The sequence below is a fragment of the Nannobrachium achirus genome (genome assembly GCF_963921795.1).
Source record: "Nannobrachium achirus genome assembly, chromosome: 10".
In the NCBI taxonomy this organism is placed as follows: Eukaryota; Metazoa; Chordata; class Actinopteri; order Myctophiformes; family Myctophidae; genus Nannobrachium; species Nannobrachium achirus.
This window is the reverse complement of record NC_137819.1, coordinates 707,455-734,012: the sequence shown is the minus strand read 5'-3', so window position 1 is coordinate 734,012 and position 26,558 is coordinate 707,455. Positions and strand designations below refer to the sequence as shown.

Below are 26,558 nucleotides of genomic sequence, written 5' to 3'. Positions count from 1 at the left end.
AGCAGGCAACAATGAACTCGCTCTCCCCTAGCCGTGTATATAGCCAGGATTTACCAACTGGCTAGGCCTGGCACAATGTGTGGGCATGTGAGCTTGTACATCGGCTATTTTAAAATAGCGAACATTTAAATATTTACATGGACATAATACAGTCATGTGTCATGGAAGTGGACTTCCCAAGCAATATGGAGATGTTTTAATTATAGAAATCGCTTAATAATTGACGAGCCGTTCAAAAGATTCGATTAGTTCGCGAACGTCGCATCTCTAGATCTGGGCTCCAGTGCTGCTTTCTCCCCACCCCCGTTCACTCACCATTGTATAGCAGCCTATGCTAGTCAGGCTTAGTGGTCCACTCTTTTCTTTCTCCACGCTAAAGATTGCATGTGCGGCCATCGGACACGGTGCCGTTTGCGTGCACATCGGATACGCACACGCGCTGGTAAGTTTAATGGAATTAATATTGGAGTCCAGTGTGTTAACAGGGGGTAAGCGTTAAGACGCCTGGGGACGTTTTAGGCACTCAAATGTTGAGAGGATACCAACCCTCAGGGGTGTCGCACCAAATGCTGGTGCGACAAGGATTCACTGCGGGCCCCCCATGAATGTTTAACCCATTTAGACTGGGAACGCATTATTACGCATTATTTTGTGCTTTGACTATTGAAAAATAGCACATATACAAGCTCACAGCGCGGCACCGAGTGCCGCGTTGCGAGCTTGTAGAGCTGCTATTTTTGAATAATCGTTAAATAAAAATTGTGCAAGTCCTACAATATTTTTGACCCGATTCTATAAATGTCTTGTGGGGGTAATGTCGCCATTCCGACATGTCACCATTCCGACATGTCACCATTCCGACATGTCGCCATTCCGACATTTTGCCATTCCGACATCCCACCATTCCGACACATTTTAGTCCCACCATTCCGACAAGGGCAGCAAATGGTGACAGTTACACTTTTCAGCCACTAGATTCACTGCTCCTGTTTGATTCACTGCTTTAATAAAAGAGATATGGAGATGTTGCAACAAGTTCAATTAGATGGTCTGAAATGTGTAAAAAAAGAAAAAGAAAAATGGCAGCCACATCACCTTAAAGAGATTGATTCGCCCTAGGTTGGAAAACTTTTCAAGGTCTTGCTTAATAATACTAATAGTAAATAATATTAATGGAATTTATTTATAATGCTCTTAACATCCAACCGAATATAAAAGTGCTACATACAGTCAGAATAATGAAAATCACAACAATAAAAAGTAGCAGATTTTCACAATACTAAAAACGTCTATGAATAATATAAAGGATAAGAATGTGTACAAAATAAAAGCCTCTTGGGAGATTACATTATTGTGGATAAGGGAGGCGATATGTTGTGGAGATTATAGGAAAGGGGCTGTGTGTCATTTGTGCCAACGTTGAAGTTGGAGTGACCTGAAACTACAAACCAGCACACCCCAAAACCACAGGTTTGGATATCTGCTGGGAAATCATTAATTTATTAATTAGTAATAATCTCTATGCTCTTTGCCATTAATTGTGTAACCTATAGGGGGTCCAGAACCCCCAGGGGTCATCAAGGGAGTACCTCCTATCTGTTACTCAGAGTGTGGAATACCAAATACACTTCCAATATATTTCTTCTATTTTTCTATTATTTATTTTTTACTTATTTTTATTTTTTGGAAAAAGGGGGGTCCCCGGTGATTTAAGGGGTCCCCCGTGGGGGTGTCAGTGATGTGTTTGAGGGTCCACTGATGCAGGTTGCCCCTCTGATTCAATCTAGTGGCTGAAAAGTGTAACTGTCACCATTTGCTGCCCTTGTCGGAATGGTGGGAATGTCACCATTCCGACACAATTTAACTAGTCGGAGTGGTGGGATGTTTTTCTGTCGGAATGGTGGGATGTTTCCAAAATGAAGAAGTATCACCATTCCGACAATTAGAAGTCAATGTCGGAATGGTGACATGTCGGAATGGCGAGAGGACCCCTGTCTGGGGTGAATCTTTCTAAGGTTTTTTGAAAAACCTATGTTTCTATGTCAGTGGTGCTCAAACCTTTTCATGTGAAGGACCCCCAAAATGATTTGGATTTATTTTGCCACAGACCCCCATCTCAAAATATTTAGTTCCAGGGACCCCCCCAGAAGCAAAATTTGATTTACAAATGTTCGCTTAAAAAATCCATATATTCAAAGATTTGCACACATTTTCATGACTTTTCCTATGGCCCTCCACCTTGAGCCCTAGTAACTCAGTCCCACTTTCCCCCCCTTTTCCCCCCCTTGTGACACCCCTGCCAAACCTAGTCTGTCGGTCTGTCTCAGAGAGAAGTGTTTATATCTGACTCTCTCTCTCCCTGTTCCTTACTCTAAATTTCTGTCACCATCTGTGTCTCCAGTCTCCGTCTGTCTCTTTGCCTCTACCTCTGTCTGTCTCCGTCTCAGAGAGTGTTATTATGGGACTCTCTCTGTGTTGTTTGTGTCTACAGATACTGTAACTCTGTGTGTCTGTGTCCCAGGGGCGGGTGGTGGTTGGTAGAACATGATGTTTGTCTGACTCTCTGTCTCTGTGTTCCTCCAGGGCAGGTGGTGTTTTGGGATGGGACGATATGAACATTTCAGATAACTATGATTGTGACAAAAGAAATTGCGATTTACGATATTATCGCGAATCAAAATCTATTATCCTGGGGCAGAACATTTGCCAAAAAAATCTACAAGCTCACGACGCAACGCCTAGTGAGCTTGTAGATCGGCTATTTTTTGGCAAAGACATTTGATAGAGTGTGAAAAAAAGTACCTTTTACCAATTCAGACTAGAGTAGATGACAGAGTAGAGCATCTTTCAATGGGCTTGGTGTACTACACCACTAAGATACCCATGTACTGTACCTGACAAAATACTTTATAAAAGTTAAGGGATGTCCACAATTGCAACACCAGAGGCAGCGCCACAGATCAAGTTCAACCCAGAGTCAACTCAAACAAAGGGTCAAACTCGTTCTTCTGCTATACCACCAAAATGTGGAACGCCTTACCGAAGGCCTTAAAGGAGTATAAATCCCTAACCTCCTTTAAAATTGCCCTGAAAAAATACTTACAGGCGGCAACCTGTAAGTGTAAACCTAGCCTAGCCTTACCCTCCCCCTGACCCTGTTATTGTAAATATGTATATATTTTCTTGCACTGTTTTTTTTTTGAGCGGTGGTCACACTGTCTCCATAGCGTGGCCGTGTGTGTAGGTATGTATGTTTGTTTGTATGTATGTATGTATGTATGTGGGTGGGTCTGTATGTAGCCTCAAGCCTGTGGTGTAGTACCTTTTCTGACCACACATGTTAAGGGAGGGGCGCTGTTGTTCAGGCCAGGCCAGAACAGGCAAGGCACACTCACACACACACACACGCACGCACGCACACACACACACACACACGCGCGCGCGCACAGACTCCACTGCTCAGTTCACACGGGTGTGATTTTTCTTTTTCTGGCGATATCTAGCATAGTACTGTGTTCTATCCATCTATCATTCAACGTTATATGAGATACATAAAGGTTTCCTGTGTAAATAAGCCAAAAAGCTTACTAGGATCTCATTTTAGTTGACCTTGTACCAGTGAACTGTACTGTCAGGAAACTGTACCTTTTCCTATGCAAACCTCTAATAAAGTCTTCAATCGATCAATCAATTATAGAGGGTTTAAGTGGTACCGGATATGCAGCTCGGCACATAAAAGGTGAATTGATCCCAGTGCATGATGGAGGACGATATCTTGATGAATTAAATCTCCACGATACGATTATCGTGAGTGTTTTTTATCACAATAAACGATACTATCGCTTATTGTCCCATCCCTGATGCTGTTGGTAGAACCTGGTGTTTGTCTGACTCTCTGTCTCTGTGTCCTACCTAGGATAATCAATATTATCGTTTATCGTGGTAAAAAACACTCACGATAATTGCATTGTGGAGATTTAATTTATTGTGATATCGTCCTCCGTCATGCACTGGGATCAATTCACCTTTTATTTGACAAACTACATGTCAGGTACCATTTAAACCCTCTAGAATTGGTAAAACGGACCAGAAAATAACGTACTTGATACAGTCTTTTTCACTCTTTTCACTCTCTACCAAATCTCTTTCCCAAAAAATTGCTGATCTATTGCTGATCTACAAGCTCACAACATTTTAATATCATCCCATCCCTTGTCCCACCAGGGCAGGGTGGGGTTGGTAGAACATGGTGTTTGTCTGCAGGCACGTGCACACATAGACATGAAAGGGGGCTTGAGCCCCTGCCCTTTTATTTGTGTGTGTGTCCTCTCCAGACCATGAATGCAGTTTTCACTGTGGTGAAAGAAATGCAAATGCCCCTCTTTCCATGCCATACCTGAAGGCAGCATTCAAGACAATTTCCTTTTCCATCCTCTCCTGAACTTGAATGCAGCGTCTTATGTTGAAAGAATTGCCCCCTCTGTGTAGAAATCCATGCCGTTACGCCACATCTCCAGTATTGACTTGATTATGCTTAGTTCAGTGTGGCATCAAGCATCGAAAATAGCAGACCTCCAAGCTCACAGCGCGTCGCAGAGCGACACGTTGTGAGCTTGGAGGTCTGCTATTTTCAATATTTTCACCCAAAAGGCCCTTTTAGAAATGTCAGCCCCTGCCTCTCTAACATTCTCTGCACGTCCCTGTGTCTCTGTGTCCCACCAGGGCAGGGTGGTGGAGAACATCTCCAAGCGCTGCGGAGGCTTCCTGAGGCAGCTCAGCCTGAGGGGATGTCTGAGTGTGGGAGACGCCTCCATGAAGTGAGCATATCTCCCCCTCCTCTTCTTCACTTCCCCTGTCTCAATGCATGCTCGTATCATTAGTTGATTTCCTTCTTTTTGTGTCTTTGAATATACATTATACCAGTGGTTCTCAACCTTTTTCGTGCCGCGACCCCCAAAATAATCATATTTTAACCGGGAACTCCTCCCACCCTGACGAGCACTAAGAGTTGAGGCATTACATTTTGTATAACACGGTTCTATTGTGAAAATAGCAGATCTACATGCTCTGTGAGCACGTAGATCGTCTGTTTTCACAATTCCAGCCTCTAATATTTGACAATTTGGCCAATGTTTAATTCTTCATTTTAGATCTATCAAAAAGTCCTTAAATTTTCACTTTAGAAATGTGCAGATACCCTCTATACACTGTTGGTTTTTTTTACAGTTGAGTGAGAAAACAATGTTGCACATTAAGTTAATCATCTGGGGATCTGCCAAAATAATTTGGGGACCGCCCTGGGGGTCCCTACCCACAGGTTGAGAACCAGTGCATTACACTACATTGTTTTTTATAGTTGTTTATATCTAACCTTAATATTTTAAGCATCACTTACAATAGTGAATAATACATTATGATTTATGACGTTAATTGGTAGCCTGTAGGGCCTGGTAGCTATTGTTTATGTTACAGCCTGTCTTGTTAGGGTTCAGCTTGTCCTTATTGTAGCAGCTACAGTATGACTATGGTTTGAGGCTAGGGATGTGCCGAATACAAAATTATTGGCCGAAACCGAATACCGAATAGTGGAAACATTCCGCCGAAAACCGAATACCCGAATATTATTAATATATATTATGCGCATAATGTATTTTTATTACCATTTTTGTACCATTTGTTGTAAAGCTACCTTATTATGGCAAACGTGATTATGTCAAAACCATACAAAACTATAATAATAATCACCATTATCAGGGCTCAAAATTAACTTTTTGATTACATGATTTGAACATGCCATATCACGTATGTCATTATCAGCCCTACATTTATCATTGAACTTATTCTTTATGCCCAAATGATTGTATAGTTTTTTTTAGCAGTTATAGAAATATTAGAACTTGATATCAAGGTGCCCACTCCTCCTTAGTGCCCACTCTTCCTACCGTCTGTCCCTCATCTATCCATCTAACTACAGAGTCCAGACAGGACCCTACATCTCACATCTTTTTTACTAGCCATGTGCCTATAGCCCCCCCCCCACACACACGCACGCACGCACGCACACACACACGCACGCACGCACGCACGCACGCACGCACGCACACACACACACACACACACACACACACACTTACAGTGTGTGTCTCCATCTCTCTCTCGAAGAGGTTGAACATGAACTCAGCAGCCAAACCGAGACGCTCGCTGACAAACACTCTGACAAGCTTCACACAACTAACACCAGTGACAGAGACATCCTTATGCATGGTTGTTTGTTAGCCCTTAGCACTGATTAATGCTATGCTCTGTAGCAACAAAGAATTGACAAACAGCACTCTACTAACTGCTATCTTTGTCAATCAAAATCGCGGAGGCTCTGCTCCTGCTCAATGAACACTTTAACGAGCTTGACGGAGGCACGCTGCCTGGCACGGAGCTAAGCTTACACAACGAGCGACAGGTCGCAATGACATACATAGGCTACACTCGTTAGCCGGCAGCTGCGCAGACTAGTGAAGTGAAGTGAATGCGAGACGGAGTGAGTGAGTGAGTGAGTGAGTGAGTGAGGGAGGGGGGAGAGAGAGAGACTGTGCTGCGGCTGCTTTTTGAGAGATTATACTGGACCCCTGTTCTTCACACTATTCGGTGCTATACTATTCGGTTTTAAAAACTATACGGCCGAAAACCGAAAATGCATTTTTAGCCATTTTCGGCCGAAAATTTTCGGTGCCGAATATTCGGCCTCATCCCTATTTGAGGCCTGTACTCGTTGTCAGAACTACCTTACCGTACCACCCATCTGTGTCAGACCGTGTCTTAACGTACTTCTCGAAAGGAAACAGAGTCTGCTGCACCCTGGAAATAACCAAGAAAGCTCCGCTGTATTTCATTGTGTCAACATTTTGATGAAATCGTATCTTCATCAGGACATGATGCCAAACGTACTTCCCCCAATGATATTGTGTAAAGTACGGCATTCAACAAATATTTGAATATCAAAGTCACTATTCGACGTTGTTCACCGAAGTCGAATATTCGCTTATTTCTTATATATTTTTTTGTATCGTTTTCTATTTAAAAAATCTATAGTTTATAAAGCTTGGCTAGATAGGAAGTCATAATAATGAGTTGTCAATGTCCCTGGTGGATGAATTTGTTAATGCTCTATACCAGGGGTTCTCAAACTTTTTTAGGCTGTGACCCCCAAAATAAACATATTTGAACTGGGGACCCCCACCCTGACAAGCACTTGGAATTGTAGGTATTACATTTAATGTGACTCGCTTCCGCAGATAAATATTTTGAAAATATTTGACAGTTTGGCCAGTCCTGTCGAATATTCCACTATTCGAATACTTTGAGGTCGAATAATTCACTATTCGTGAATGCCCTAGTATGTTCACAAGAAAACTTGAGAGAATATCAGTTTCCATTAGGGCAGATTGAAAGTAAGGCTGGGCAATATATCAGAAAATGATCGATATGGAGGTATCAACATGTGAGGTATACATATCAACAAAGATGGCTTGAAATGAGGTATTGGTGTGTCAAATTAATTAACAGAGTAAACAAACACACTATGCATGCATGTAGCACATGCAAAAAGTCCATCTGTAAGCAGGTGTGGTTATTTCAATAAAACCATTGTTGGAAAATGTAAATAAGTTTTAAATAAGTTTCTTTATTCTATGTGTACTGTGCAGTGTGCATGCATGGATATGCTATTCATTATCTGGGTTAGGCAGGCAGTATACAGACCTAAAGCAGAAAAAACATAAAAAACGATATAATGCAATTGTTTTTACTAATATCGTGAGTAATATCGATATCGAGGTATTCAAAAATGTTACAGAATATCAAAGGTTTTCTTAAAATCGCCCAGCCTTAATTGAAAGGTCACTTTAGACCACTTGAACCCCAGCATCCCTATTCTCGGCACGAATATCAGATCCACAAGCTCATAGCGTGTTGCGTTGGGACGCATTGTGAGCTTGTAGATCTGATATTTTTGTCTAAGAGATTTGGTATTGATGGAAAAGGAACACGGGTACAACTCAGGTCTGTTTTACTAGAGGGTCTTAGAAGCGGTTAAACTGAAGTAAGTGATATCCAATAAATTACAAATATTGTCAAACTTGGACTTGCATCAAGGCACCCTAGGGTGCCACAACCATCAGTACCTATAGAGCAGGGGTTCCCAAACTTTTTGGTCTCAGGGCACCCCGTAAATATTTGTTTTAAATCCGAGGCACCCCTACATTATTCTTTTCACTCCCAGCACCTTATATTTATAGCACATCGTCGTCCAAAACCGTTCGTTTTGTATTTATCATCTATAAAATGTACTAAACTAGTGAAAACAGCAGATCTACAAGTGTGCTTGTAGATCGGCTGTTTTCACTAGCTTTATGCGACAGTCTTGTATGATGAAGCAGGGCTTTGCTTTACCAAAAGACGTACACATTTGAAACTTGGAGATACGAGGTTTCTGCCCGACAGTGACGATATGTTAGTGATTATGTTGCGAGGAAAATGTTGAGACAACAGCCATTTTGGTTAGAACTGACTGAAAATAACTTTGTACTTCAAGTTTAAAATTATACTAAATATTTTTTCAAGTGTCCAAATAAACCTCAAATATTATCAAATTATCTTGCGGCACCCCTGGACTGCCGTTGCGGCACCCCCTGCTATGGAGTATTGTCTCCATTTTCCTTGTCAAGTAGACACGTACTAATTGATCCAGAATTCCACCACAGTGATTGGCAGAACATTGAGCTTGTAGATCTGTACATTATTCAGGGGCAATTTTTTTTCTGTAGATTTCACCAAAAAGGTTACATTTCTAGACTGAAATGCATTGGCTGTCATAGCCAATAAAACAAAACTTGCTACTAAGATATCTGCTGAAAAAATATATATATATTTTTCCACTGACAGATTTAGCTATAGTGTACTGTAGCTGTACATATAGTACATTTTGTGGGCTCTATAGTGCATCAATGGCAGAGAAATATTTACAGTGACTAGGCATTTTTCACTTTAACACATCGGCCGAGTGTGATTGATGGAAGTTGTCAAATTCTTGGAGTTCAGACGTGTAGGGATGTTTATTATTATTGATTAAGCATATTTCATAGATCTGGGGGGCACGGTGGCACAGTGGTTAGCGCTTCGCCTCACAGCTAGAAGGTCCTGGGTTCGATTCCCGCCGGGGGACGCTGTGGGCACTGGAGGCGTGTTCCTCCCTCCGCGTCATCAGCGCCCACACCCTAGGCTAGGTGGGGTTGGCGATAGGGCCTTTCTGTGTGGAGTTTGCATGTTCTCCCCGTGTCTCCTAGGGTTGATACCTTCACAAAAACATGCAGTAATCCTGGTCTCTATAATGCCTCCCCCTGGCCAGCCGGGGTGCCTGCTGGAGGGGAAAGGAACTGGTTGGAATAACGTGCTACGTCCAAACCAGGGAAATCCCCACTGTCAGGTGAAAAGAAGCAACTTGGACTCCTCATGCATAGAAGGAAGCATGAGGTCAGTCTGTTGTCTCCCCAGGCGCGGCAGAGGGAGAGCAGAGCCCAGGATTACATAGGCAATTAGCACTGGGTGAAAATGGGTTACAAAATCGTGGGATAAAAAGTAAAAAGTAAAAAAAAATAAAGCATATTTCATAGATCCTGGCATAAACGGTGATATGATGCCAATGTCAAAACCTCATACGTCCCAAAATGTAAATTTTCACGATTCAAATTCAAAAATAGCAAAAATAGCAGATCGACCAGCTCAAAGCGCATCACTTCACACCGCGTTTTGAGCTTGCAGAACTGCTATTTGTGATTACTTTTGCGTGATGCTGTTAGTAGGATGGTATAGGGCATTAATTTATGAAAGAAATAAACACAACACCATGAAGTTAAAATAATAGACAAGAGGTTTCTGCCAGACAGCAACTCTATAAATTCTTTACATTCTGCCACTTTTATTTCCTCCTTTTTTTTTTTTTTTTTTTTTTTCAACTCAAAATAGGCAGGGGTTGATTTGTTGATGTCCCCCTCTGGTCATCCAGTTTAATATATGGTGCTGATAGTTTTATCATTGTAGTACAAAATGTAGTGTAAATACACCTGATTCAGCAAGAATGCAAATTCCCATCCGTAGAACAAGCAACATTTACAAAAGGACACAAAATAGAGTACAAAAGGGTACAGAACAGGAGAAAAAACTATTAACAGAAAAAATGGCCTAGTTTGACCTAAAATTCAAGGACACTCAAGAACACTAGAGCAGGGTTTCTCAAAGTGGGTGCCCTTAAAGGGATATTTCACAAAGATTCTAATTTGCTTGATTCAATATTTAGATATTTGATGTAAATGCTACCAGGCCCTCCTCCTGCAGGACGCCTCCACATACACACATTGTAACTTCAAACTGCATTTTAACCATGATAGATTCATTAAAAACACACATTACTATTATTTTTCGAGTGACTCATACTACCATCCTAATACTTGAGCAGGCTGTGTTTTATATATATATATATATATATAACTTTTTCATTTATTTTTAATAATATTTTTGTATTGAATTTCTTTCCATTTTCCCAAATAATTATTAAAAATAAATGAAAAGAAGTTATAAAAAAAAACTGATAGCATTTACATCAAATATCGAAATATTGAATCAAGCAAATTAAAATCTGTTCAGGGTGTTCATAGTCTCGCGTGGCCAGACTGTTGCCTCCGTGATTTGATCAAATGCTCCCAGCATACAGTCTGGCAAACCGGAATAGAAATGATGAGTGCGAGATGAAGCGGAAGTGAAGCCTCCTCGTCACTTCCGTTTCAGTCTCACGTCGCACACATTTATCATTATATAAATAAAAATCATATAAGCATGTTTAGCTTGCTGCTTAGCAGAAATGACATTTTAAAATATATTTTCTTGAACGGTAATGCCCGTTTCCATTACTCACCGTTAGGGAGCTGCTGTTCCAGACTCTATATAGCATTCAGAGATTGTGAAATAGTTGTCTGGCTACGCGAGACTAGGGTGTTCATAAAAGCCTGATTATTAATATTTTTTTTTATATCCCTTTAAAGGGGAAGACCACCCATTTTCAATATTGAACTATGTCATTAATATACTGTACCTTAGAGGAGTTGTGTGGAAATAGGAAAAAAGTTTCCCCCCCTTCTGTATTGCCTAGAACTGGAGGATTGATTTTGGGGTTTGTATTGTAAAGTACAATGGTGTGATGTCATCAAGTTGTACTTTACAATACAGTTCTAAGCAACACAGAAGGGGGGAACTTTTTTTCTATTTCCACACAACTCCTCTAAGGTATATTAATGACATAGTTCAATATTGAAAATGGGTGGTCTTCCCTTTTAAGTTGGCGCAGTCCGGGTGCACCTCAGAATACTTACTTGCACTTTTCTTGGTGTGTTTTTTTTTTCAGTCTACTATACAACGAGTCTCTTCACCAAATATACAGTAACATTATTACTATTTCATTTCTATTTGTTGTACAAAGACATAGGACAGAAATGTTTTCATTCACAAATCGAACCAGGGATTTGACAGAACAGGGCTGTCAAATGATACCTGGTTATATCATGCCAAAGTGGCAGTTTAGGCAAATGCACTGTACAATAGGGCATTCACCAAATATTTGAATATTCGAATATCAAAGTGACTATTCAACGTTGTTCACCGAAGTTGAATATTCGTTTTTTTTTTTTTTTGTCAATGCCCTTGGTGGATGAATTTGTTAATGCTCTATACCAGGGGTTCTCAAACCTTTTTAGGCCGTGACCCCCAAAATAAACATATTTGAACTGAGGACCCCCACCCTGACAAGCACTTACAAAGAATTGTAGGTATTACATTTAATGTGACTCGGTTCCGCAGATAAATATTCTGAAAATAGCAGATCTACATGTTCACAACGCGCATGTAGATCGTCTATTTTCACAATGTTCGCCTCTTGCTTGCTTAATATTCGACTATTCGAATACTTTGAGGTCGAATAATTCGAATACTAAAAAAATCACTATTCGTGAATTCCCTACCGTACAAGCCCCAGTCAGACTTCACTCTACCTGCCAGTTGACTGGTGGGGGACAGGTGCTAAAGTGTCCCCACCCAGGCACCTTTAACACAATCTCAAACGTCTACACCAATCAATAGAGAAATGACAGGGCATCGGTGGCCGAGCACGTAGGAAACCCCAGCAGGCCGCCGGGCGATCAGTAATGATTTGTGTCGAGCGCCCGCTGAACGAGCCCTGACGTCCCACTCCCTCAGCTCATCCATCAGGTGGAAGCAACGAGACAGATTGAGCAGGGGCGTCACACGGGCATGGGGGGGAACTGAGTTACTAGGGCCCAAGGTGGAGGGGCCATAATTATTTGATATACTTTAGCTACTGAAAAATGGCATATATACAAGCTCACAGAGCGGCTTGTAGATCTGCTATTTTTTCGTGAAAATGTGTGCAAATCTTTCAATATGTGTATTTTTCAAGCAAACATTTGCAACTCATATTTTGCTTCGGGTGGTCCCTGGAACGACATATTTTGAGATGGGGGTCCGTGGCCAAATATATATCATTTTGGGGGTCCTTCACATGAAACAATCTGAGTACCACTGACATAGAAACATATATATATATATATATATATATATATATATATATATATATATATATATATATAGATATATATATATATATATCTGAGTACCACTGACATAGAAACAGATTCTTTTTTTTATTTTTTTTTGGATCTTAGAAGGATTTAGAAGACATTTATAGAATCGGGTGATGATGCATTTTGCGTCATATGAGTCATCATGCTGCTTCATATGATGCAAAATGCATCATCATTCATGCTGAAATACTAAAATATCTCAAAACACAGATTGAACACAAAAAATAACTCAGGATTGTGTTGATCGTGTCCCAAACAACAATAAAATAAGATCCGGTTGCCCCAGATGTGAACTGGCCCTTTAAGACTTGCACAAATTCTATTTAACGATTTTTCAAAAATCGCAGGTCTACAAGCTCACAGCGCGGCACTCGGTGCTGCGCTGTGAGCTCGTAGATCTGCTATTTTCCAATAGTTAAAGCACAAAATAACGCGTAATAATGCGTTCCCAATCTAAATGGGTTAAACATTCATGGGGGGGGGGCCCGCTGTGAATCCTTGTACCCAGGGCCCAGAATTTGGTGTGACGCCCCTGACAGATGAGTGACTGCCCTCTGGTTGTCTTGCAGGACGTTTGCCCAGAACTGCAGGAACATCGAGGTGCTGAACCTGAACGGCTGCACCAAGATCACAGACAGCACCTGCCTCAGCCTCAGCAAGTTCTGCTCCAAGCTCAAGCAGCTGGACCTCACCTCCTGTGTGTCCGTCACCAACCACTCCCTCAAGGCCCTCAGGTACACGTCTCTGTCACCAATAGGGGTGTAACGATACATTTCCTTTTTGTCAAATATGTTTTTAGTGCCAACAGATTATCAACAACAGCATGGACATGTTATCAGAGTAACAATTTTCTGTTTCAGTGTAATTAAAGGAAGACAAAAGAAAGAGAAGAAAAGAGCAAGAAAACAAACAAGAAATAAAATACAAAACCAAGAAACATAATGACAAAAACAACCCCTTCATTCCCTCCCACTCCTACTGATCAGTGACGCAGCACATACTAGAGAATCAAAAGGAGTTGTTCCGTGGACATACAAGAACCATGCACATACATTAGAATAGACAGACAGTTTATAATAACATCATCCTTCTACTCAGGTAACGGACAAGGGGCAGCCAGATCTTATCAAATTGTGCCTCTCTGTCTCTAAGTGAATATCGTATTCTCTCAAGATGAAGTGTACTAGTCATTTCATTAAGCCAGTGTTTAAATGCAGGTGCTTCCTCTTTTTTCCAATGAGTTAAGATCAGCTTCTTTGCTGTAATCAGACCATATGAAAGGAGATTGTTCGTAGTGAACTTGTCAAGTTGGAGATGGGGTCTGTACCTAAGATAATTAGTATTGGGTCAGGGTCAATTTGGGTGTAACGATACATTTTAACAGCGATACGATACGCATCACGATACAGTACATGGTTGACGATACGATACATGGATGATATTGGTTCATTCATGGCGATATGATACGATTCGATTCAATGATTTAAAATCGATATAGTAACTATTTTGCAAAGAAATTAAATCTGTGTAAAACGTGTAAAAATTTGATTATCTAGCAAATGCAGTACATGGACATTATATTTCAACAAATATGGACTAACCCACCTTGACATGAACACAGATTACACACATTTATCGATAGACCAAGAGTAGCTATATGGAATGGAAAGGTAATTAGACTCCTGTTTTTCATTTTCCCTAAATACAAGGCACAAATTAGTTTCCATACAATCAATTATTTGCATTGAACAACGATTCGACACCAGTTACCGCATTTTAATACGATACGATACAAAGCCAAAACGGTACGATATTTTGCTTTTGCAAACGATATAGTAGATCATTGCAAATTAAAATCAATTTTTCGATTCAGTTACTATATCGTTACACCCCTAGTCACCAACCACTCCCTCATAGGGATGGGACGATAAGCAATATTATCGTTTTTTGTGGTCAATTATTTATCGCTTATATTAAGTTCAACGTAGCGCATGAAGTGCTATCATTCACTCTCATTAGAGTGTCCTTCCAAACATTATCATCTATAACCCCTCGCAGTTCGTTTTCCCAGTCTTTTTTGATTTTATCCAAAGACATTTCTGTATGTTTAGTTATAGAACTGTAAATCTTTGAGATTAGCCCTTTTCCAATTTTAGCAATGTCCAATGTTGTGTCAATTAGAACGATTTTTAAAACAATATATTTTATCTTTATCGTGTCCGGTGGGAATGACACTTAAAGGGATATTCCACTTGGTCGTTTGGTCGTCTAATCAGGCTTTTATGAACACCCTGAACAGTTTTTAATTTGCTTCATTCAGTATTTAGATATTTGATGTAAATGTTACCAGGCCCTCCTCCTGCAGGACGCCTCCATTTTAACCATGATAGATTCATTAAAAACACCAATTATTTTTTCTGGTGACTCATAATACCCTCCTAATACGTGTTTTTTCAATAACTTTTTTCATTTATTTTTAATTATTCTTTGGGAAAATGGAAAAAAAGGCGGTTTTGAAGAGGCAAGCTTGCTCTGTGGCTTAAGGACAGCCTAAGGAAAGCTTAGAGCAAGCTTGCCTCTTCAAAACATGTGACAATACTGCGACGCAACACTGCACAGCCACCTCACGGTGTGTGTTCTCCTTTAAGACGTGTTTTTCAAGGTGTGTGTGTGTGTGTGTGTGTGTGTGTGTGTGTGTGTGTGTGTGTGTGTGTGTGTGTGTGTGTGTGTGTGTGTGTGTGTGTGTGTGTGTGTGTGTGTGTGGTCAGTGATGGCTGCAGGATGCTGGAGATGCTGAACCTGTCCTGGTGTGACCAGATCACCCGCGACGGCATCGAGGCTCTGGCCAGGGGCTGCCAGGGACTACACGCCCTGTTCCTCAGAGGATGCACACAGGTCACTACACACGCACACTAGGGCATTCACGAATAGTGATTTTTAGTATTCGAATTATTCGACCTCAAAGTATTCGAATAGTCGAATATTCGACAGGACTGGCCAAACTGGCGAACATTGTGAAAATAGCAGATCACATGCAGATCACATGCTCACAACGCCTCGCGTTGCGAGGCGTTGTGAGCATGTAGATCTTCTATTTTCACAATATGTATCTGCGGAACCGAGTCACATTAAATGTAATGCCTACAATTCCAAGTGCTTGTTAGGGTTTCGGGTCCCCAGTTCAAATATGTTTATTTTGGGGGTCACGGCATAAAAAGGTTTGAAAACCCCTGGTATAGAGCATTAACAAATTGACAACTCATTCTTATGACTTCCTATCTAGCCAAGCTTTATAAACTATATATATTTTTAAAGAGAAAACTATAAAAAAAAATAAAAAAATAAACGAATATTCGACTTCAGTGAACAACGTCGAATAGTGACTTTGATATTCGAATATTCAAATATTTGGTGAATGCCCTAACACACAAACACACACACACACACACACACACACACACACACACACACACACACACACACACACACACACACACACACACGACCAAAACATACAGAAAATGTAATTCAGATTTAGTCTTTTTTTATTTTATTTACCCAGGGTAGAAACTGAGCACAAGTGCTCATTTTCATCAACACCCTGCACATAGACACACACACATTACACCTTGGAGCTGACCAGTACAACCACAGTCTTATACTGTTGTACTGGGAGCTGACCAGTACAACCACAGTCCTATACTGTTGTACTGGGAGCTGACCAGTACAACCACAGTCCTATACTGTTGTATTGGGAGCTGACCAGTACAACCACAGTCCACTGACCAGTACAACCACAGTCCACTGACCAGTACAACCACAGTCCTATACTGTTGTACTGGGAGCTGACCAGTACAACCACAGTCCTATACTGTTGTACTGGGAGCTGACCAGTACAACCACAGTCCACTGACCAGTACAACCACAGTCCTATACTGTTGGCCACTGAGCAGCTCCACTGGAGCAGTTTGGGGTGCAGGGCCTTGCTCAATGGCACTTCAGCGGTATTGGGGTATCAAACTGGCAACCTTCTGGCAACAAGTGCACTCTGTCCATTATTTAATACATAAGCCTAGTATTTGTACAGTTAATACATTTTCTTTAATGTTATGATGTATTGCTACTTTCACACATGCACTTACACACACATACGCACATACACGTATTGAGTGTTTATGATACGTTGTGAAGGGATTTAAGTGTGAGCTGCGTGTCATGGCTTTGTTTCAGTTGGACGATGGAGCGTTGAAACACCTGCAGAAGCACTGCCCTGAACTCACCACCATCAACATGCAGTCATGCACGGTAAGACCACAGAGTCATCATATAAGAACCAGTAAGACTCCCTAAATGGGGAGATAAGCGACCATCAGGTCTCATACACAAACTTTAGAAAGCAATGGTAGCCAATTAGGAGGGATTATGGGAAATGGGACAGATCCATGTTGATGACATGACTGTAGAGATACTGCGCATCGCTTTGTGTGATTTTGGGTCTAAATCTGTAGTAAATCTGTGTCCAAAAATGTGTCTTGCCTCATGGTGGCGCTAGAAGAGGGCCATGTGAGAAATGTGGGGTGGGAAACTGACGGACTGACTGATGGATGGACAGACTGACATCCGGTGGAGGTGTTGATAGTAACTGCGACCTGACGGTCGCAACTAGAGAGCAGACTGCCCCGCCCCCCAGCTATTCATTTCAATGAAAATCGCTCGCTGCCTCTTGAAGCACCTGGAGGAGTAACGCTCTACTTTTAGGTTGAAAGTCTTGAGCACCGAACAGGCACACTAGAGATTAAAACGGAAGACGCGTGCACAGTAGCCTTTTAAATGCGGCTAAGTACATGTCAGTTTGGGGGTCCTTGACGTGAAAAGGTTTGAGAACTACTGCTGTACACAGATACATTTCATTTTAGACCTCAAACACTGTCTGCTTTCATGCCTTCAAGCCATGTGTCCGGCTGCATTTACATCATGTTTTAAAACCATTTGAACTTGAGTGAGCGTGGGACATGGGGCGCATTTAGTGTGTCTGTTTTTTCGTTGATTACAGCTGTGGTTGTCAATCATTTTTGTCTCAGGACACCCCTGTGAATAACCTTTTTTTGATCCACGGCACCCCTGAATTACATTGTTACTTTAGAGCAGGGGTCTTCAATGTTTTCAGGCCAGGGACCCCCAAACTAATGGGGAGATAGAGCAGGGACCCCCAAACTAATGGGGTGGTGATGGGGCTACACCATATATTGTATATTTATGGATACAATTCTGTTTCATTTGTATAAACATTGTGCATTCAATACTATGCTATTAAAATAATAGATTAATATATCCATGCTTTTATTTTAAACATGCATGTACACAAGTGGCCGTATATTTACAAACATACCTTATTAACTGAGAACCAATGTCAATACTATCAATCTATCACTAACAATCTGTCAATTGCACAATAATCATGTCAAATGTCAAATATGTAAATCTTTTCAAGTATGCCACGAGGAAAATATCGAGAATATCGGTTTCAATTAGGACATATTATCGAAAATAGCTTTTACACTTGGCGTTTAACCACTTAAACCCCAACGTCCCTATTCTAGGGGGTGAAATTCACCAAAAACACAGGGGAGTGACGAGATTTGGGATTGATGGAAAAAGAACTCATCAAGTACAGTGCAACTCAGGTCTGTTTTACCAAGCACAGTGGGTCTAAGTGGTTGAACTGAAGTGATATTGATGAATTCAATTTACAAATATTATCAAAGTATTCTGAGGCACCCCTGGACTTCACGTCCGAAACCCTGGCTTACAGGCATATACTGTAGGGATGGGGCGATACACGATATTATTGTTTATCATGATAAAAAAACACTCACGATAATCGTATCGTGGAGATTTAATTTATCGTGATATCGTCCTCCGTCATGAACTGGGATCAATTCACCTTTTATTTGCCGAGCTGCATATCCGGTACCACTTAAACCCTCTGTAATTGGTTAAAGGTACTTATAATAATAGAGTATGTACTTGATATAGACTTTTTGTTCCCCTCTCTATTTATGTCTTTGCCAAAAATTGCCGATCTACAAGCTCACAACCCGTCGCGTTAGCTTGTAGATCGGCAATTTTTTGGCAAATGTTCTGCCCTATAATAATGGATTTTGATTATCACGATAATCGTAAATCGCGATTTCTTTTGTCACAATAATCGTAGTCTAACCTAACACGGCACATTCTATGCTACCTCGCCGGGTCCTCCGCCGTCTCGAAATGACGTGGAGGTTGACATGACTCCTGCTGCTGTCCGCTTTGAGTAAATGAGGAAGTGATCCGCGGTGGAAAACAAGTGATAATAGCGATTTTTATAATTATAACATAAGCCTAAACAAACCAGTTCACATGAACAATACTGATGTAAAATAAGATATCTACAATTAAAATGTCATGAACCAGCACAATTATAGGGGGGCTTGCCCAGGCTTTATTTTTCTTCCGATCGCCAAAATCCTGGGTTTCCGAGGCTACAATAATCGTGATATGACATTTTCATATCGTCCCATCCCTAATAAGTACATACATACATTAAGTGCCACGTTACAGCAGCTAGCAACAAGGTTCAGGGTGAAGCCAGTGCAGAAAGGAAGTTCTCTACAACAAAATCACATTGTGCAAGTCTTAGCAAAAACACCAAAATAGAACAAAGGAAACCTCAGGGGCGTTTAGTAGCGGGCTTTAGTAGTGACTGTGGACCCAGAAAGTGCACCTTCAGTACGATACAAATTTACCCTCGCACGAGCAAAATGTGCAGCGTGTGCTCTCACACTGCCAAGGTGTAAGAGCTGCTGTACTGCTAGGTGTAAATGTTTTGTTAGCACTTTGTGACTTTGTTAAAAAGGGAAGTGTCGTACAAAACCACTTGTTATTGTTCTATTACTCCAATCAGGAGACAGAACTCATACAGGATGCCTCCCCCTGGCCAGCCGGGGCACCTGATGGAGGGGAAAGGAACTGGTTGGAATAACGTGTTCCTTCCACGCGCTACGTCCAAACCGGGGAAACTCCCTCCTGTCAGGTGAAAAGAAACAACTTGGACTGCTCATGCACTGAAGGAAGCATGAGGTCAGTCCGTTGTCTCTCCAGGCACGGCAGAGGGAGAGCAGAGCCCAGGATTACAATAGGCAATTGGCACTGGGTGAAAAAAATGGGTTACAAAATCGTGGGATATAGAATAAAAAGGGGGAAAAAATAACTCATACAGGATGCAAGATAAAAAACAAGGGAAATTGAGCAAAAACACAAATAAAGAATTGGATCTGAAACTTTTTTGTGTCACATCGATGCATTGTTAATAAAAATAGCAGATCCACAAGCTCAGAACACGTCAACTGCGACACGTTTTGAGCTTTGGCTATTTTACTACTTGACAGAAAGACGAAGTAGGGCATTAACGATAAAATACGAAGATAAGACAGTACTGCCTGACAGTATATGCTATGTGGCCCTCTGGAGTGAGTGTGGAAATATAGTGTCCCTCTGGAGTGAGTGTGGAAATATAGTGTCCCTTTGGAGTGTGAGTGTCCGTGGGGACTGCCCCATAGGTCGAACTCCCGTTGGGTCGAACAGCGTCGGTAGGTGAGATAAACACCCGCGAGCGTCGGCAGGTTAGATAATCACCCGCGTCACGGTTACTGAGGTTAGGTTTAGGGTTAGGGTTAGAGTTAGGCATAGTTTTACTGAGGTTAGGATTAGGGTTTGGGTTAGGGCCCCCCCAGACAAACAGAATTTGTACGCAATGTTGTGGCATTTGAGGAATTTATGACTGTGACGAGGAACAGCCCAAATTCGCTCACGAGGCACAGTTTTTCTCCTGTCGTGTGGAAACGCCCGCCGATATGTTAATTAGCTTTTTTACAACCTTTTTTACAACCCACCCGACAGCAGAAAATATCAAACTTGCTTGAAAATCACCGCACAGCGGGGTAGAGATCCAGCAGTGATTCGGTGTGGAAACGGGTAGTGACGATATATCTTCGAGCAAATCTCTCCTTTTTCCTTCCCTCTCTCGACTCTCCCTCTCTCTCTTCCTCCGTCCCCACTCACTCCCGTCACTAGTTATTAATATTATTTTCATAAACATCATCATATGATTAGAACCTACTACCATTTAAAGTTTGTATCATGATCTTACTTTTAATGTCACTGGTTTAATTTCGTATCGCTTCGCAGCGCAGCCCAGCAGCAGCGCAGAGGCGCTTTGTATTATAGCAGATTGTTGAGTTTTGAAAGTCACTTTAAAACAGTTCGGTTTTGCATGCAGGAATAAATCAATGATCAGCGTCTTTGCGCACAGTGCGCCATGCAGTTTGAGTGGTTATAGACACGTTTGTTTATCCAGAAACATATCTTTTATGGCTTTGTTTTATTTACGGTTTGGGAGATTCAAGGCCAACACTTTATGCAGTGACACGGTGAAAGGCAAATCAAGCTTGTCGCTGACACCTGCTGCTCTTCAGCGCTGCGCTTTGAGGGAGGCGTGATTTATTTTTTATGTTTTTGTCTCGTCACGTCTCGCACCAGATTTCACCACAGGGGAGTCGGAGGAAAGGTCTTGTTGTGTATAATCGTCAAGACTGAGGATGGTGTAGTGTGTGTGCTCATACGATCCGATGAAAAAAATATAATATCGTATTGTAGGCGAAATCTCTTAGTCTGTAGAGGCTCTTAGAGTTTGGTGGTCGATCTAAAGAGTGTTCGACCTAATGACATGTTACCAGTGTCCGTCTGTCATTCAATGCTATATGAGATACTGGTTTCCTGTGCAAATAAGCAGAAACTGTACTGTCATGAAACTGTACCTTTTCCTATGCAAACTTCTAATAATGTTGTCAATCAATCAATCAATCCATCATCACAGTTTCCCAAACCTGTTGTAGATTGACTATTTTCGCTCTTTGGATTCTTTTTTGGGAACATTTACAAATGTGTTGTCTATATCAACGACATGCCCAAAATAGGGATCGATTATTACAATGATTATTTTATTAAACCATCGATTCTCAGTTGTTTTTTATTTAGTTTGATTGGGTAGGATGAAGTGTTTGCAACCCCCTAACATTGTGCTGTGTCCACAGCAGATCACAGACGATGGTCTGGTCAGTCTGTGTCGAGGCTGTCACAAGCTGCAGATCCTGTGTGTGTCAGGCTGCTCCAACATCACGGATGCCTCCCTCACCGCCCTGGGACTCAACTGTCCACGACTCAAGTGAGTGACATGACGACACACATAGGGCAGAAGCGTAGGGAACATTAGGCGAACTAGCCTACCAACTGAGATCTGATCTCGCCTAAATTAAGAAAATAAAATAAATCTCTATTTCCATTGTGTAAAGACCTGACTGGACAGTATAGTGTGGAGAGGAGCATAGGCCTATAGAATGTCGCTCAACCAGTTCCATTCATTGACTGGTAGGCGGCCGGGCCAATAATCAACACGCTTATAGAGATTCAAATTTGGGCTGCCGAGCCATTTCAGAGCCCTGCAGCCAGCAGCAGCGGCAGCCAACAACAGAGACACTGAACAAAGCCACTCTACTACTTTCCTCCTACCTGTAGGATATCCTCTGTTCCAAATTAATAAAGTCCTTAATGTAGTAAACACCTTCCAAACACAATACGTGATTATGTTGTGTATAGTTTAAATCCAGCACGCTGGATTAAGAATTGGACTGGCATTTTGGCTGGCATTTCGCCTACCAAAATTTCATTTCTGGCTACGCCACTGACATAGGGCTGTCACAATTATTACATAATTGTCTAATCGCAATTATTTGACATAATCGTGATTATTTTTCATGTTCGTCATAATCGTTTCCATATTGAAAAAATTACATTTTTTTACGTAAAACATAGTTGAAATAGCCGATCTACAAGCTCACAACCTGTTGCGTGAAGCGTTGTGAGCTTGTAGATCGGCTATTTCCACTATCAATGTTCTTTTTTAAGTATAACGTTATCAAATATGTCAGTAATGTATTTGTATATTTAGGTTATGTGTCATGTCTACAGTGTGCAACTTCGTTAATCAAATTATTTGAGTGACAATAATGAATCGTCATGTAAAATGTCATAAACGTGACAGCCCTAGTTCCATTGATCCAAACCAGGACACAGTCGATTGATTGATAAACATGCTCTGAAAATGCACACACGCTCTACCCGTCTGACCACCCATCTCTGACCACCTTAGAGAGGTTCAGGTGGGCCCTTGTGCACTGAAGACTGCTGTGTGATATAGACTCAGTGAGTCAGGGAAATAACGGACCTGGTGTAAGTGCGACATCTAGTGGCTGAATGTTGTCCATTGCGCCATTCAATGAACAACTGGTGATTTGTGTGTGTGTGTGTGTGTGTGTGTGTGTGTGTGTGTGTGTGTGTGTGTGTGTGTGTGTGTGTGTGTGTGTGTGTGTGTGTGTGTGTGTGTGTGTGTGTGTGTGTGTGTGTGTGTGTGTGTGTGTATGTGTGTGTGTGTGTGTGTGTGTGTGTGTGTGTGTGTGTCAAGTCAAGTCAAGTCAAGTCAAGTCAAGTCAATTTATATAGCACATTTAAAAACAACAGCAGTTGACCCAAAAACAGCCCAGGCCCATAGGATTCCTCTCTAAAGGACCTGGCTGCCATGAAACTAATAAAGTCAGGGGTCTTCAACGTTTTCAGGCCAAGGACCCCTTATTTGAGAGAGAGATGAAGCAGGGACCCCGACAACCTTTTCATAGATTCCATATAGTTTCATCGTTTGACAGCACAATCATCAGTGTATTTTGGATTCATGTCAATTTGTGTTTTCAGATATTTAACCACTTGAACCGTCAATACTTAACTCATTTAGTGCCAGCGCCCTCTAGGGGCCATAGAATGCCAGGGTATCTCTCATAGGCGAGCGCTTTAGCTTCCAGGACCTCACCTTCCAGGACCTCACGTGCTCACGTTCATGCACGTCATGGAAAGGTCCCGGATGATAATGCTAACAGAATGGCTATTCCCATTTTGTCATCTAAAAGATCATTTTTGGGCGATTTCGCCGTAAATAAACCTCGCGCCGCTTCCCTAAAGACACAATCCAGAGATATAAGCCTTCAAAGATGTGGTCTTTCATTGGATTAGGCGGAGATTGGCGATTTCGTTCGCAAATAACGGCCGGCCAGGAGGTTGCTAGCTTTCGGCTAGTAGCTAGAAAAATCAGGCCAGGCTTCAGAAGGCCTCTTATCATTTTATTCATTTCATTAAATATCCCGGACTAGTTTGGGATAGGCACCCTGGAATACGTCGCGCCGCCTACAATGAACATTGGGTGAACATTGGGGGGGTCTAAACTTTATTTTAAACCATTTTCAATGGAATAAATCGTCGGAGCATCTAGCGTCTCTCGTTGGTGAGCGCTGGGCGAGCCGGGACCATCCACGTTGCTCCAAGCAGCTCGGGGTAAGTAAAATAGCAAATAAAATTTTTTTTTGATCCTGAATATCCCGAACTAGTTCGGGATAGGCACTCAATGAGTTAATAAACTTGACCTTTCTCTCTGTACTTAGTCTGCTCTTTTTTCCCTGATACACAAAACCTCTTGGCCAAAAATAGCCAATCTACAAGCTCACAACGCCTCGCGCTGCGAGGCGTTGTGACTTGTGAGCTTGTAGATTGGCTATTTTTGGCCAAAGTTCTCAGAATATGGACACTATAGGGTTCAAGTGGTTAATATAAAAAGGGGGAAAAAAAGTTTCTATCACTCAGAGATTTGGAGGACCCCCTGTAGTAACTCTGAAGACCCCCTAGGGGTCCCGGACCCCCTGTTGAAGACCCCTGCACTAAGTCCCGACACAGTCCCGAGTCCGACACAGAGTAGACAAGCATTTGCTTTCAGCACAGACCTGATGGCCGACTGCCTCTTTAATGTGAACTAACTGCTAAGCCAAGGCCTGAAGCCTGATTTGTATTTCACAGTGAAAATGGCAAGCGATAGACGGCGATGGGAGCTTGTAGGTCTGCTATTTTGGGCCTGGGACGCGACTGCACAACGAGTGACCTACAAGCTACAACAAGTCCGTTCTATTTATAGATCAGCTGTTTGGCTCAATGATCAATGACCGCCACAACAACACAGCCTCGTTGGTCCCATGATAACCCCCCCCCCCCCCCTATATCACATTACTGGCACTGTGGCACATCAACCTTGATTAACATGTTGACCCAACAATGACCCACAACTGACACGCAGGCGCACGCACGTCACATTACACCAGTGGTTCTCAAACTTTTCAGGCCGCGACCCCCAAAATAATCATATTTTAACTGGGGACCCCCCCACCCTGTCGAGCACTAAGAGTTGAGGCATTACATTTTGTATAACACGGTTCTATTGTGAAAATAGTTTATCTGCGTGCTCACAACGTCTCGTGTTGCGAGGCGTGGTGAGCATGTAGATATTTTCATGTAGCTATTTTCACAATTTCTGCCTCTAATATTTGACAATTTGGCCAATGTTTAATTTGTCATTTTAGAACTATTAAAAAGTCCTTAAATCGTCACATTAGAAATGTGCAGATACCCTCTATACACTTAAACATTATGTTGGTTTGTTTACTGTTGAGTGAGAAAACAATGTTGCACATTAAACTAATCATCTGGGGACCCCCCAAAATAATTTGGGTCCCGACCCACAGGTTGAGAACCACTGCATGACAGCACAACACAAAGCACAACACAGCACCCGTTTCTACCCTCTTCCTTGACCGGCTTCACCTGAATAACCGTGTGTGTGTGTGTGTGTGTGTGTGTGTGTGTGTGTGTGTGTGTGTGTGTGTGTGTGTGTGTGTGTGTGTGTGTGTGTGTGTGTGTGTGTGTGTGTGTGTGTGTGTGTGTGTGTGTGTGTGTGTGTGTGTGTGTGTGTGTGTGTGTGTGTGTGTGTGTGTGTGTGTTCTCAGGATCCTTGAGGCTGCACGATGCTCCCATGTGACAGATGCTGGGTTCACTGTCTTGGCCAGGGTGAGTCTCCTTCCTCCCTCCCTTCCTTCTGAGGCTGGGCAATATATCGAAAATGATCAATATCGAGGTATCAACATGTGAGGTATACATATCGACGAAGACTGCTTGAAATGAGGTATTGGTGTATGTGTCAAATTAATTAACTGACACACTATGCATGCATGTAGCACATGCATACAAGCAGTCCATCTGTAAACCAGATGTGGTTATTGTGGGCTCGCCTGTAAGGCGAGCACACTCTAGATATTGTCATTATTTCTATATTATATCAAGTTCTCCTCAATATTTTGGCACCTTTCTACTCCTACATACTTAGTGAGAAAATGAAAATAACTCGATTCCCGCCGGGGGACACTGTGGGTGCTGGAGGCGTGTTCCCTCCTCCGCGTCATCAGTGCCCACACCCTAGGCAAAAGGGCCTTTCTGTGTGGAGTTTGCATGTTCTCCCCGTGTCTCCTAGGGTAGATACCCTCACAAAAACATGCAGTAATCCTGGTCTCTATAAAGCCTCCCCCTGGCCAGCCGGGGCGCCTGATGGAGGGGAATGGAACTGGTTGGAATAACGTGTTCCTTCCACGCGCTACGTCCAACCAGGGAAGCTCCCCCTGTCAGGTGATAAGAAGCGGCCTGCTCACTCCTCATGCATTGAAGGAAGCATGAGCTCAGTTCGGGGCCCTCCCCAGGTTGGCAGAGGGAGAGTAGAGCCCAGGATCACAGCTTAGGCAATTGGCACCGGGTGAAAAAATGGGTTACAAAAATCGTGGGATAAAAATTTAAGAAAAAAAGAAAAATGAAAATAAAAACATCAATGTGTTCAGCTTACAG

General features: G+C 42.0%; 1 protein-coding gene across 5 annotated transcripts in view; it reads left to right on the top strand.

The window, feature by feature from the left end:
* fbxl2 (F-box and leucine-rich repeat protein 2) overlaps positions 1-26,558 on the top strand; it is a 120,183-nt gene that overhangs the window by 80,425 nt on the left and 13,200 nt on the right. For 3 of the 5 annotated variants that reach the window (XM_080735686.1, XM_080735684.1, XM_080735688.1), the window contains 6 exons: positions 4,723-4,817; positions 13,271-13,435; positions 15,470-15,596; positions 16,932-17,006; positions 21,833-21,963; positions 25,673-25,733. In XM_080735686.1, coding sequence (XP_080591812.1) covers positions 4,723-4,817; positions 13,271-13,435; positions 15,470-15,596; positions 16,932-17,006; positions 21,833-21,963; positions 25,673-25,733 — 654 coding nt within the window. The remainder of the gene's footprint in view (positions 1-4,722; positions 4,818-13,270; positions 13,436-15,469; positions 15,597-16,931; positions 17,007-21,832; positions 21,964-25,672; positions 25,734-26,558) is intronic. The other 2 variants (XM_080735687.1, XM_080735685.1) reach the window with 1 other exon arrangement.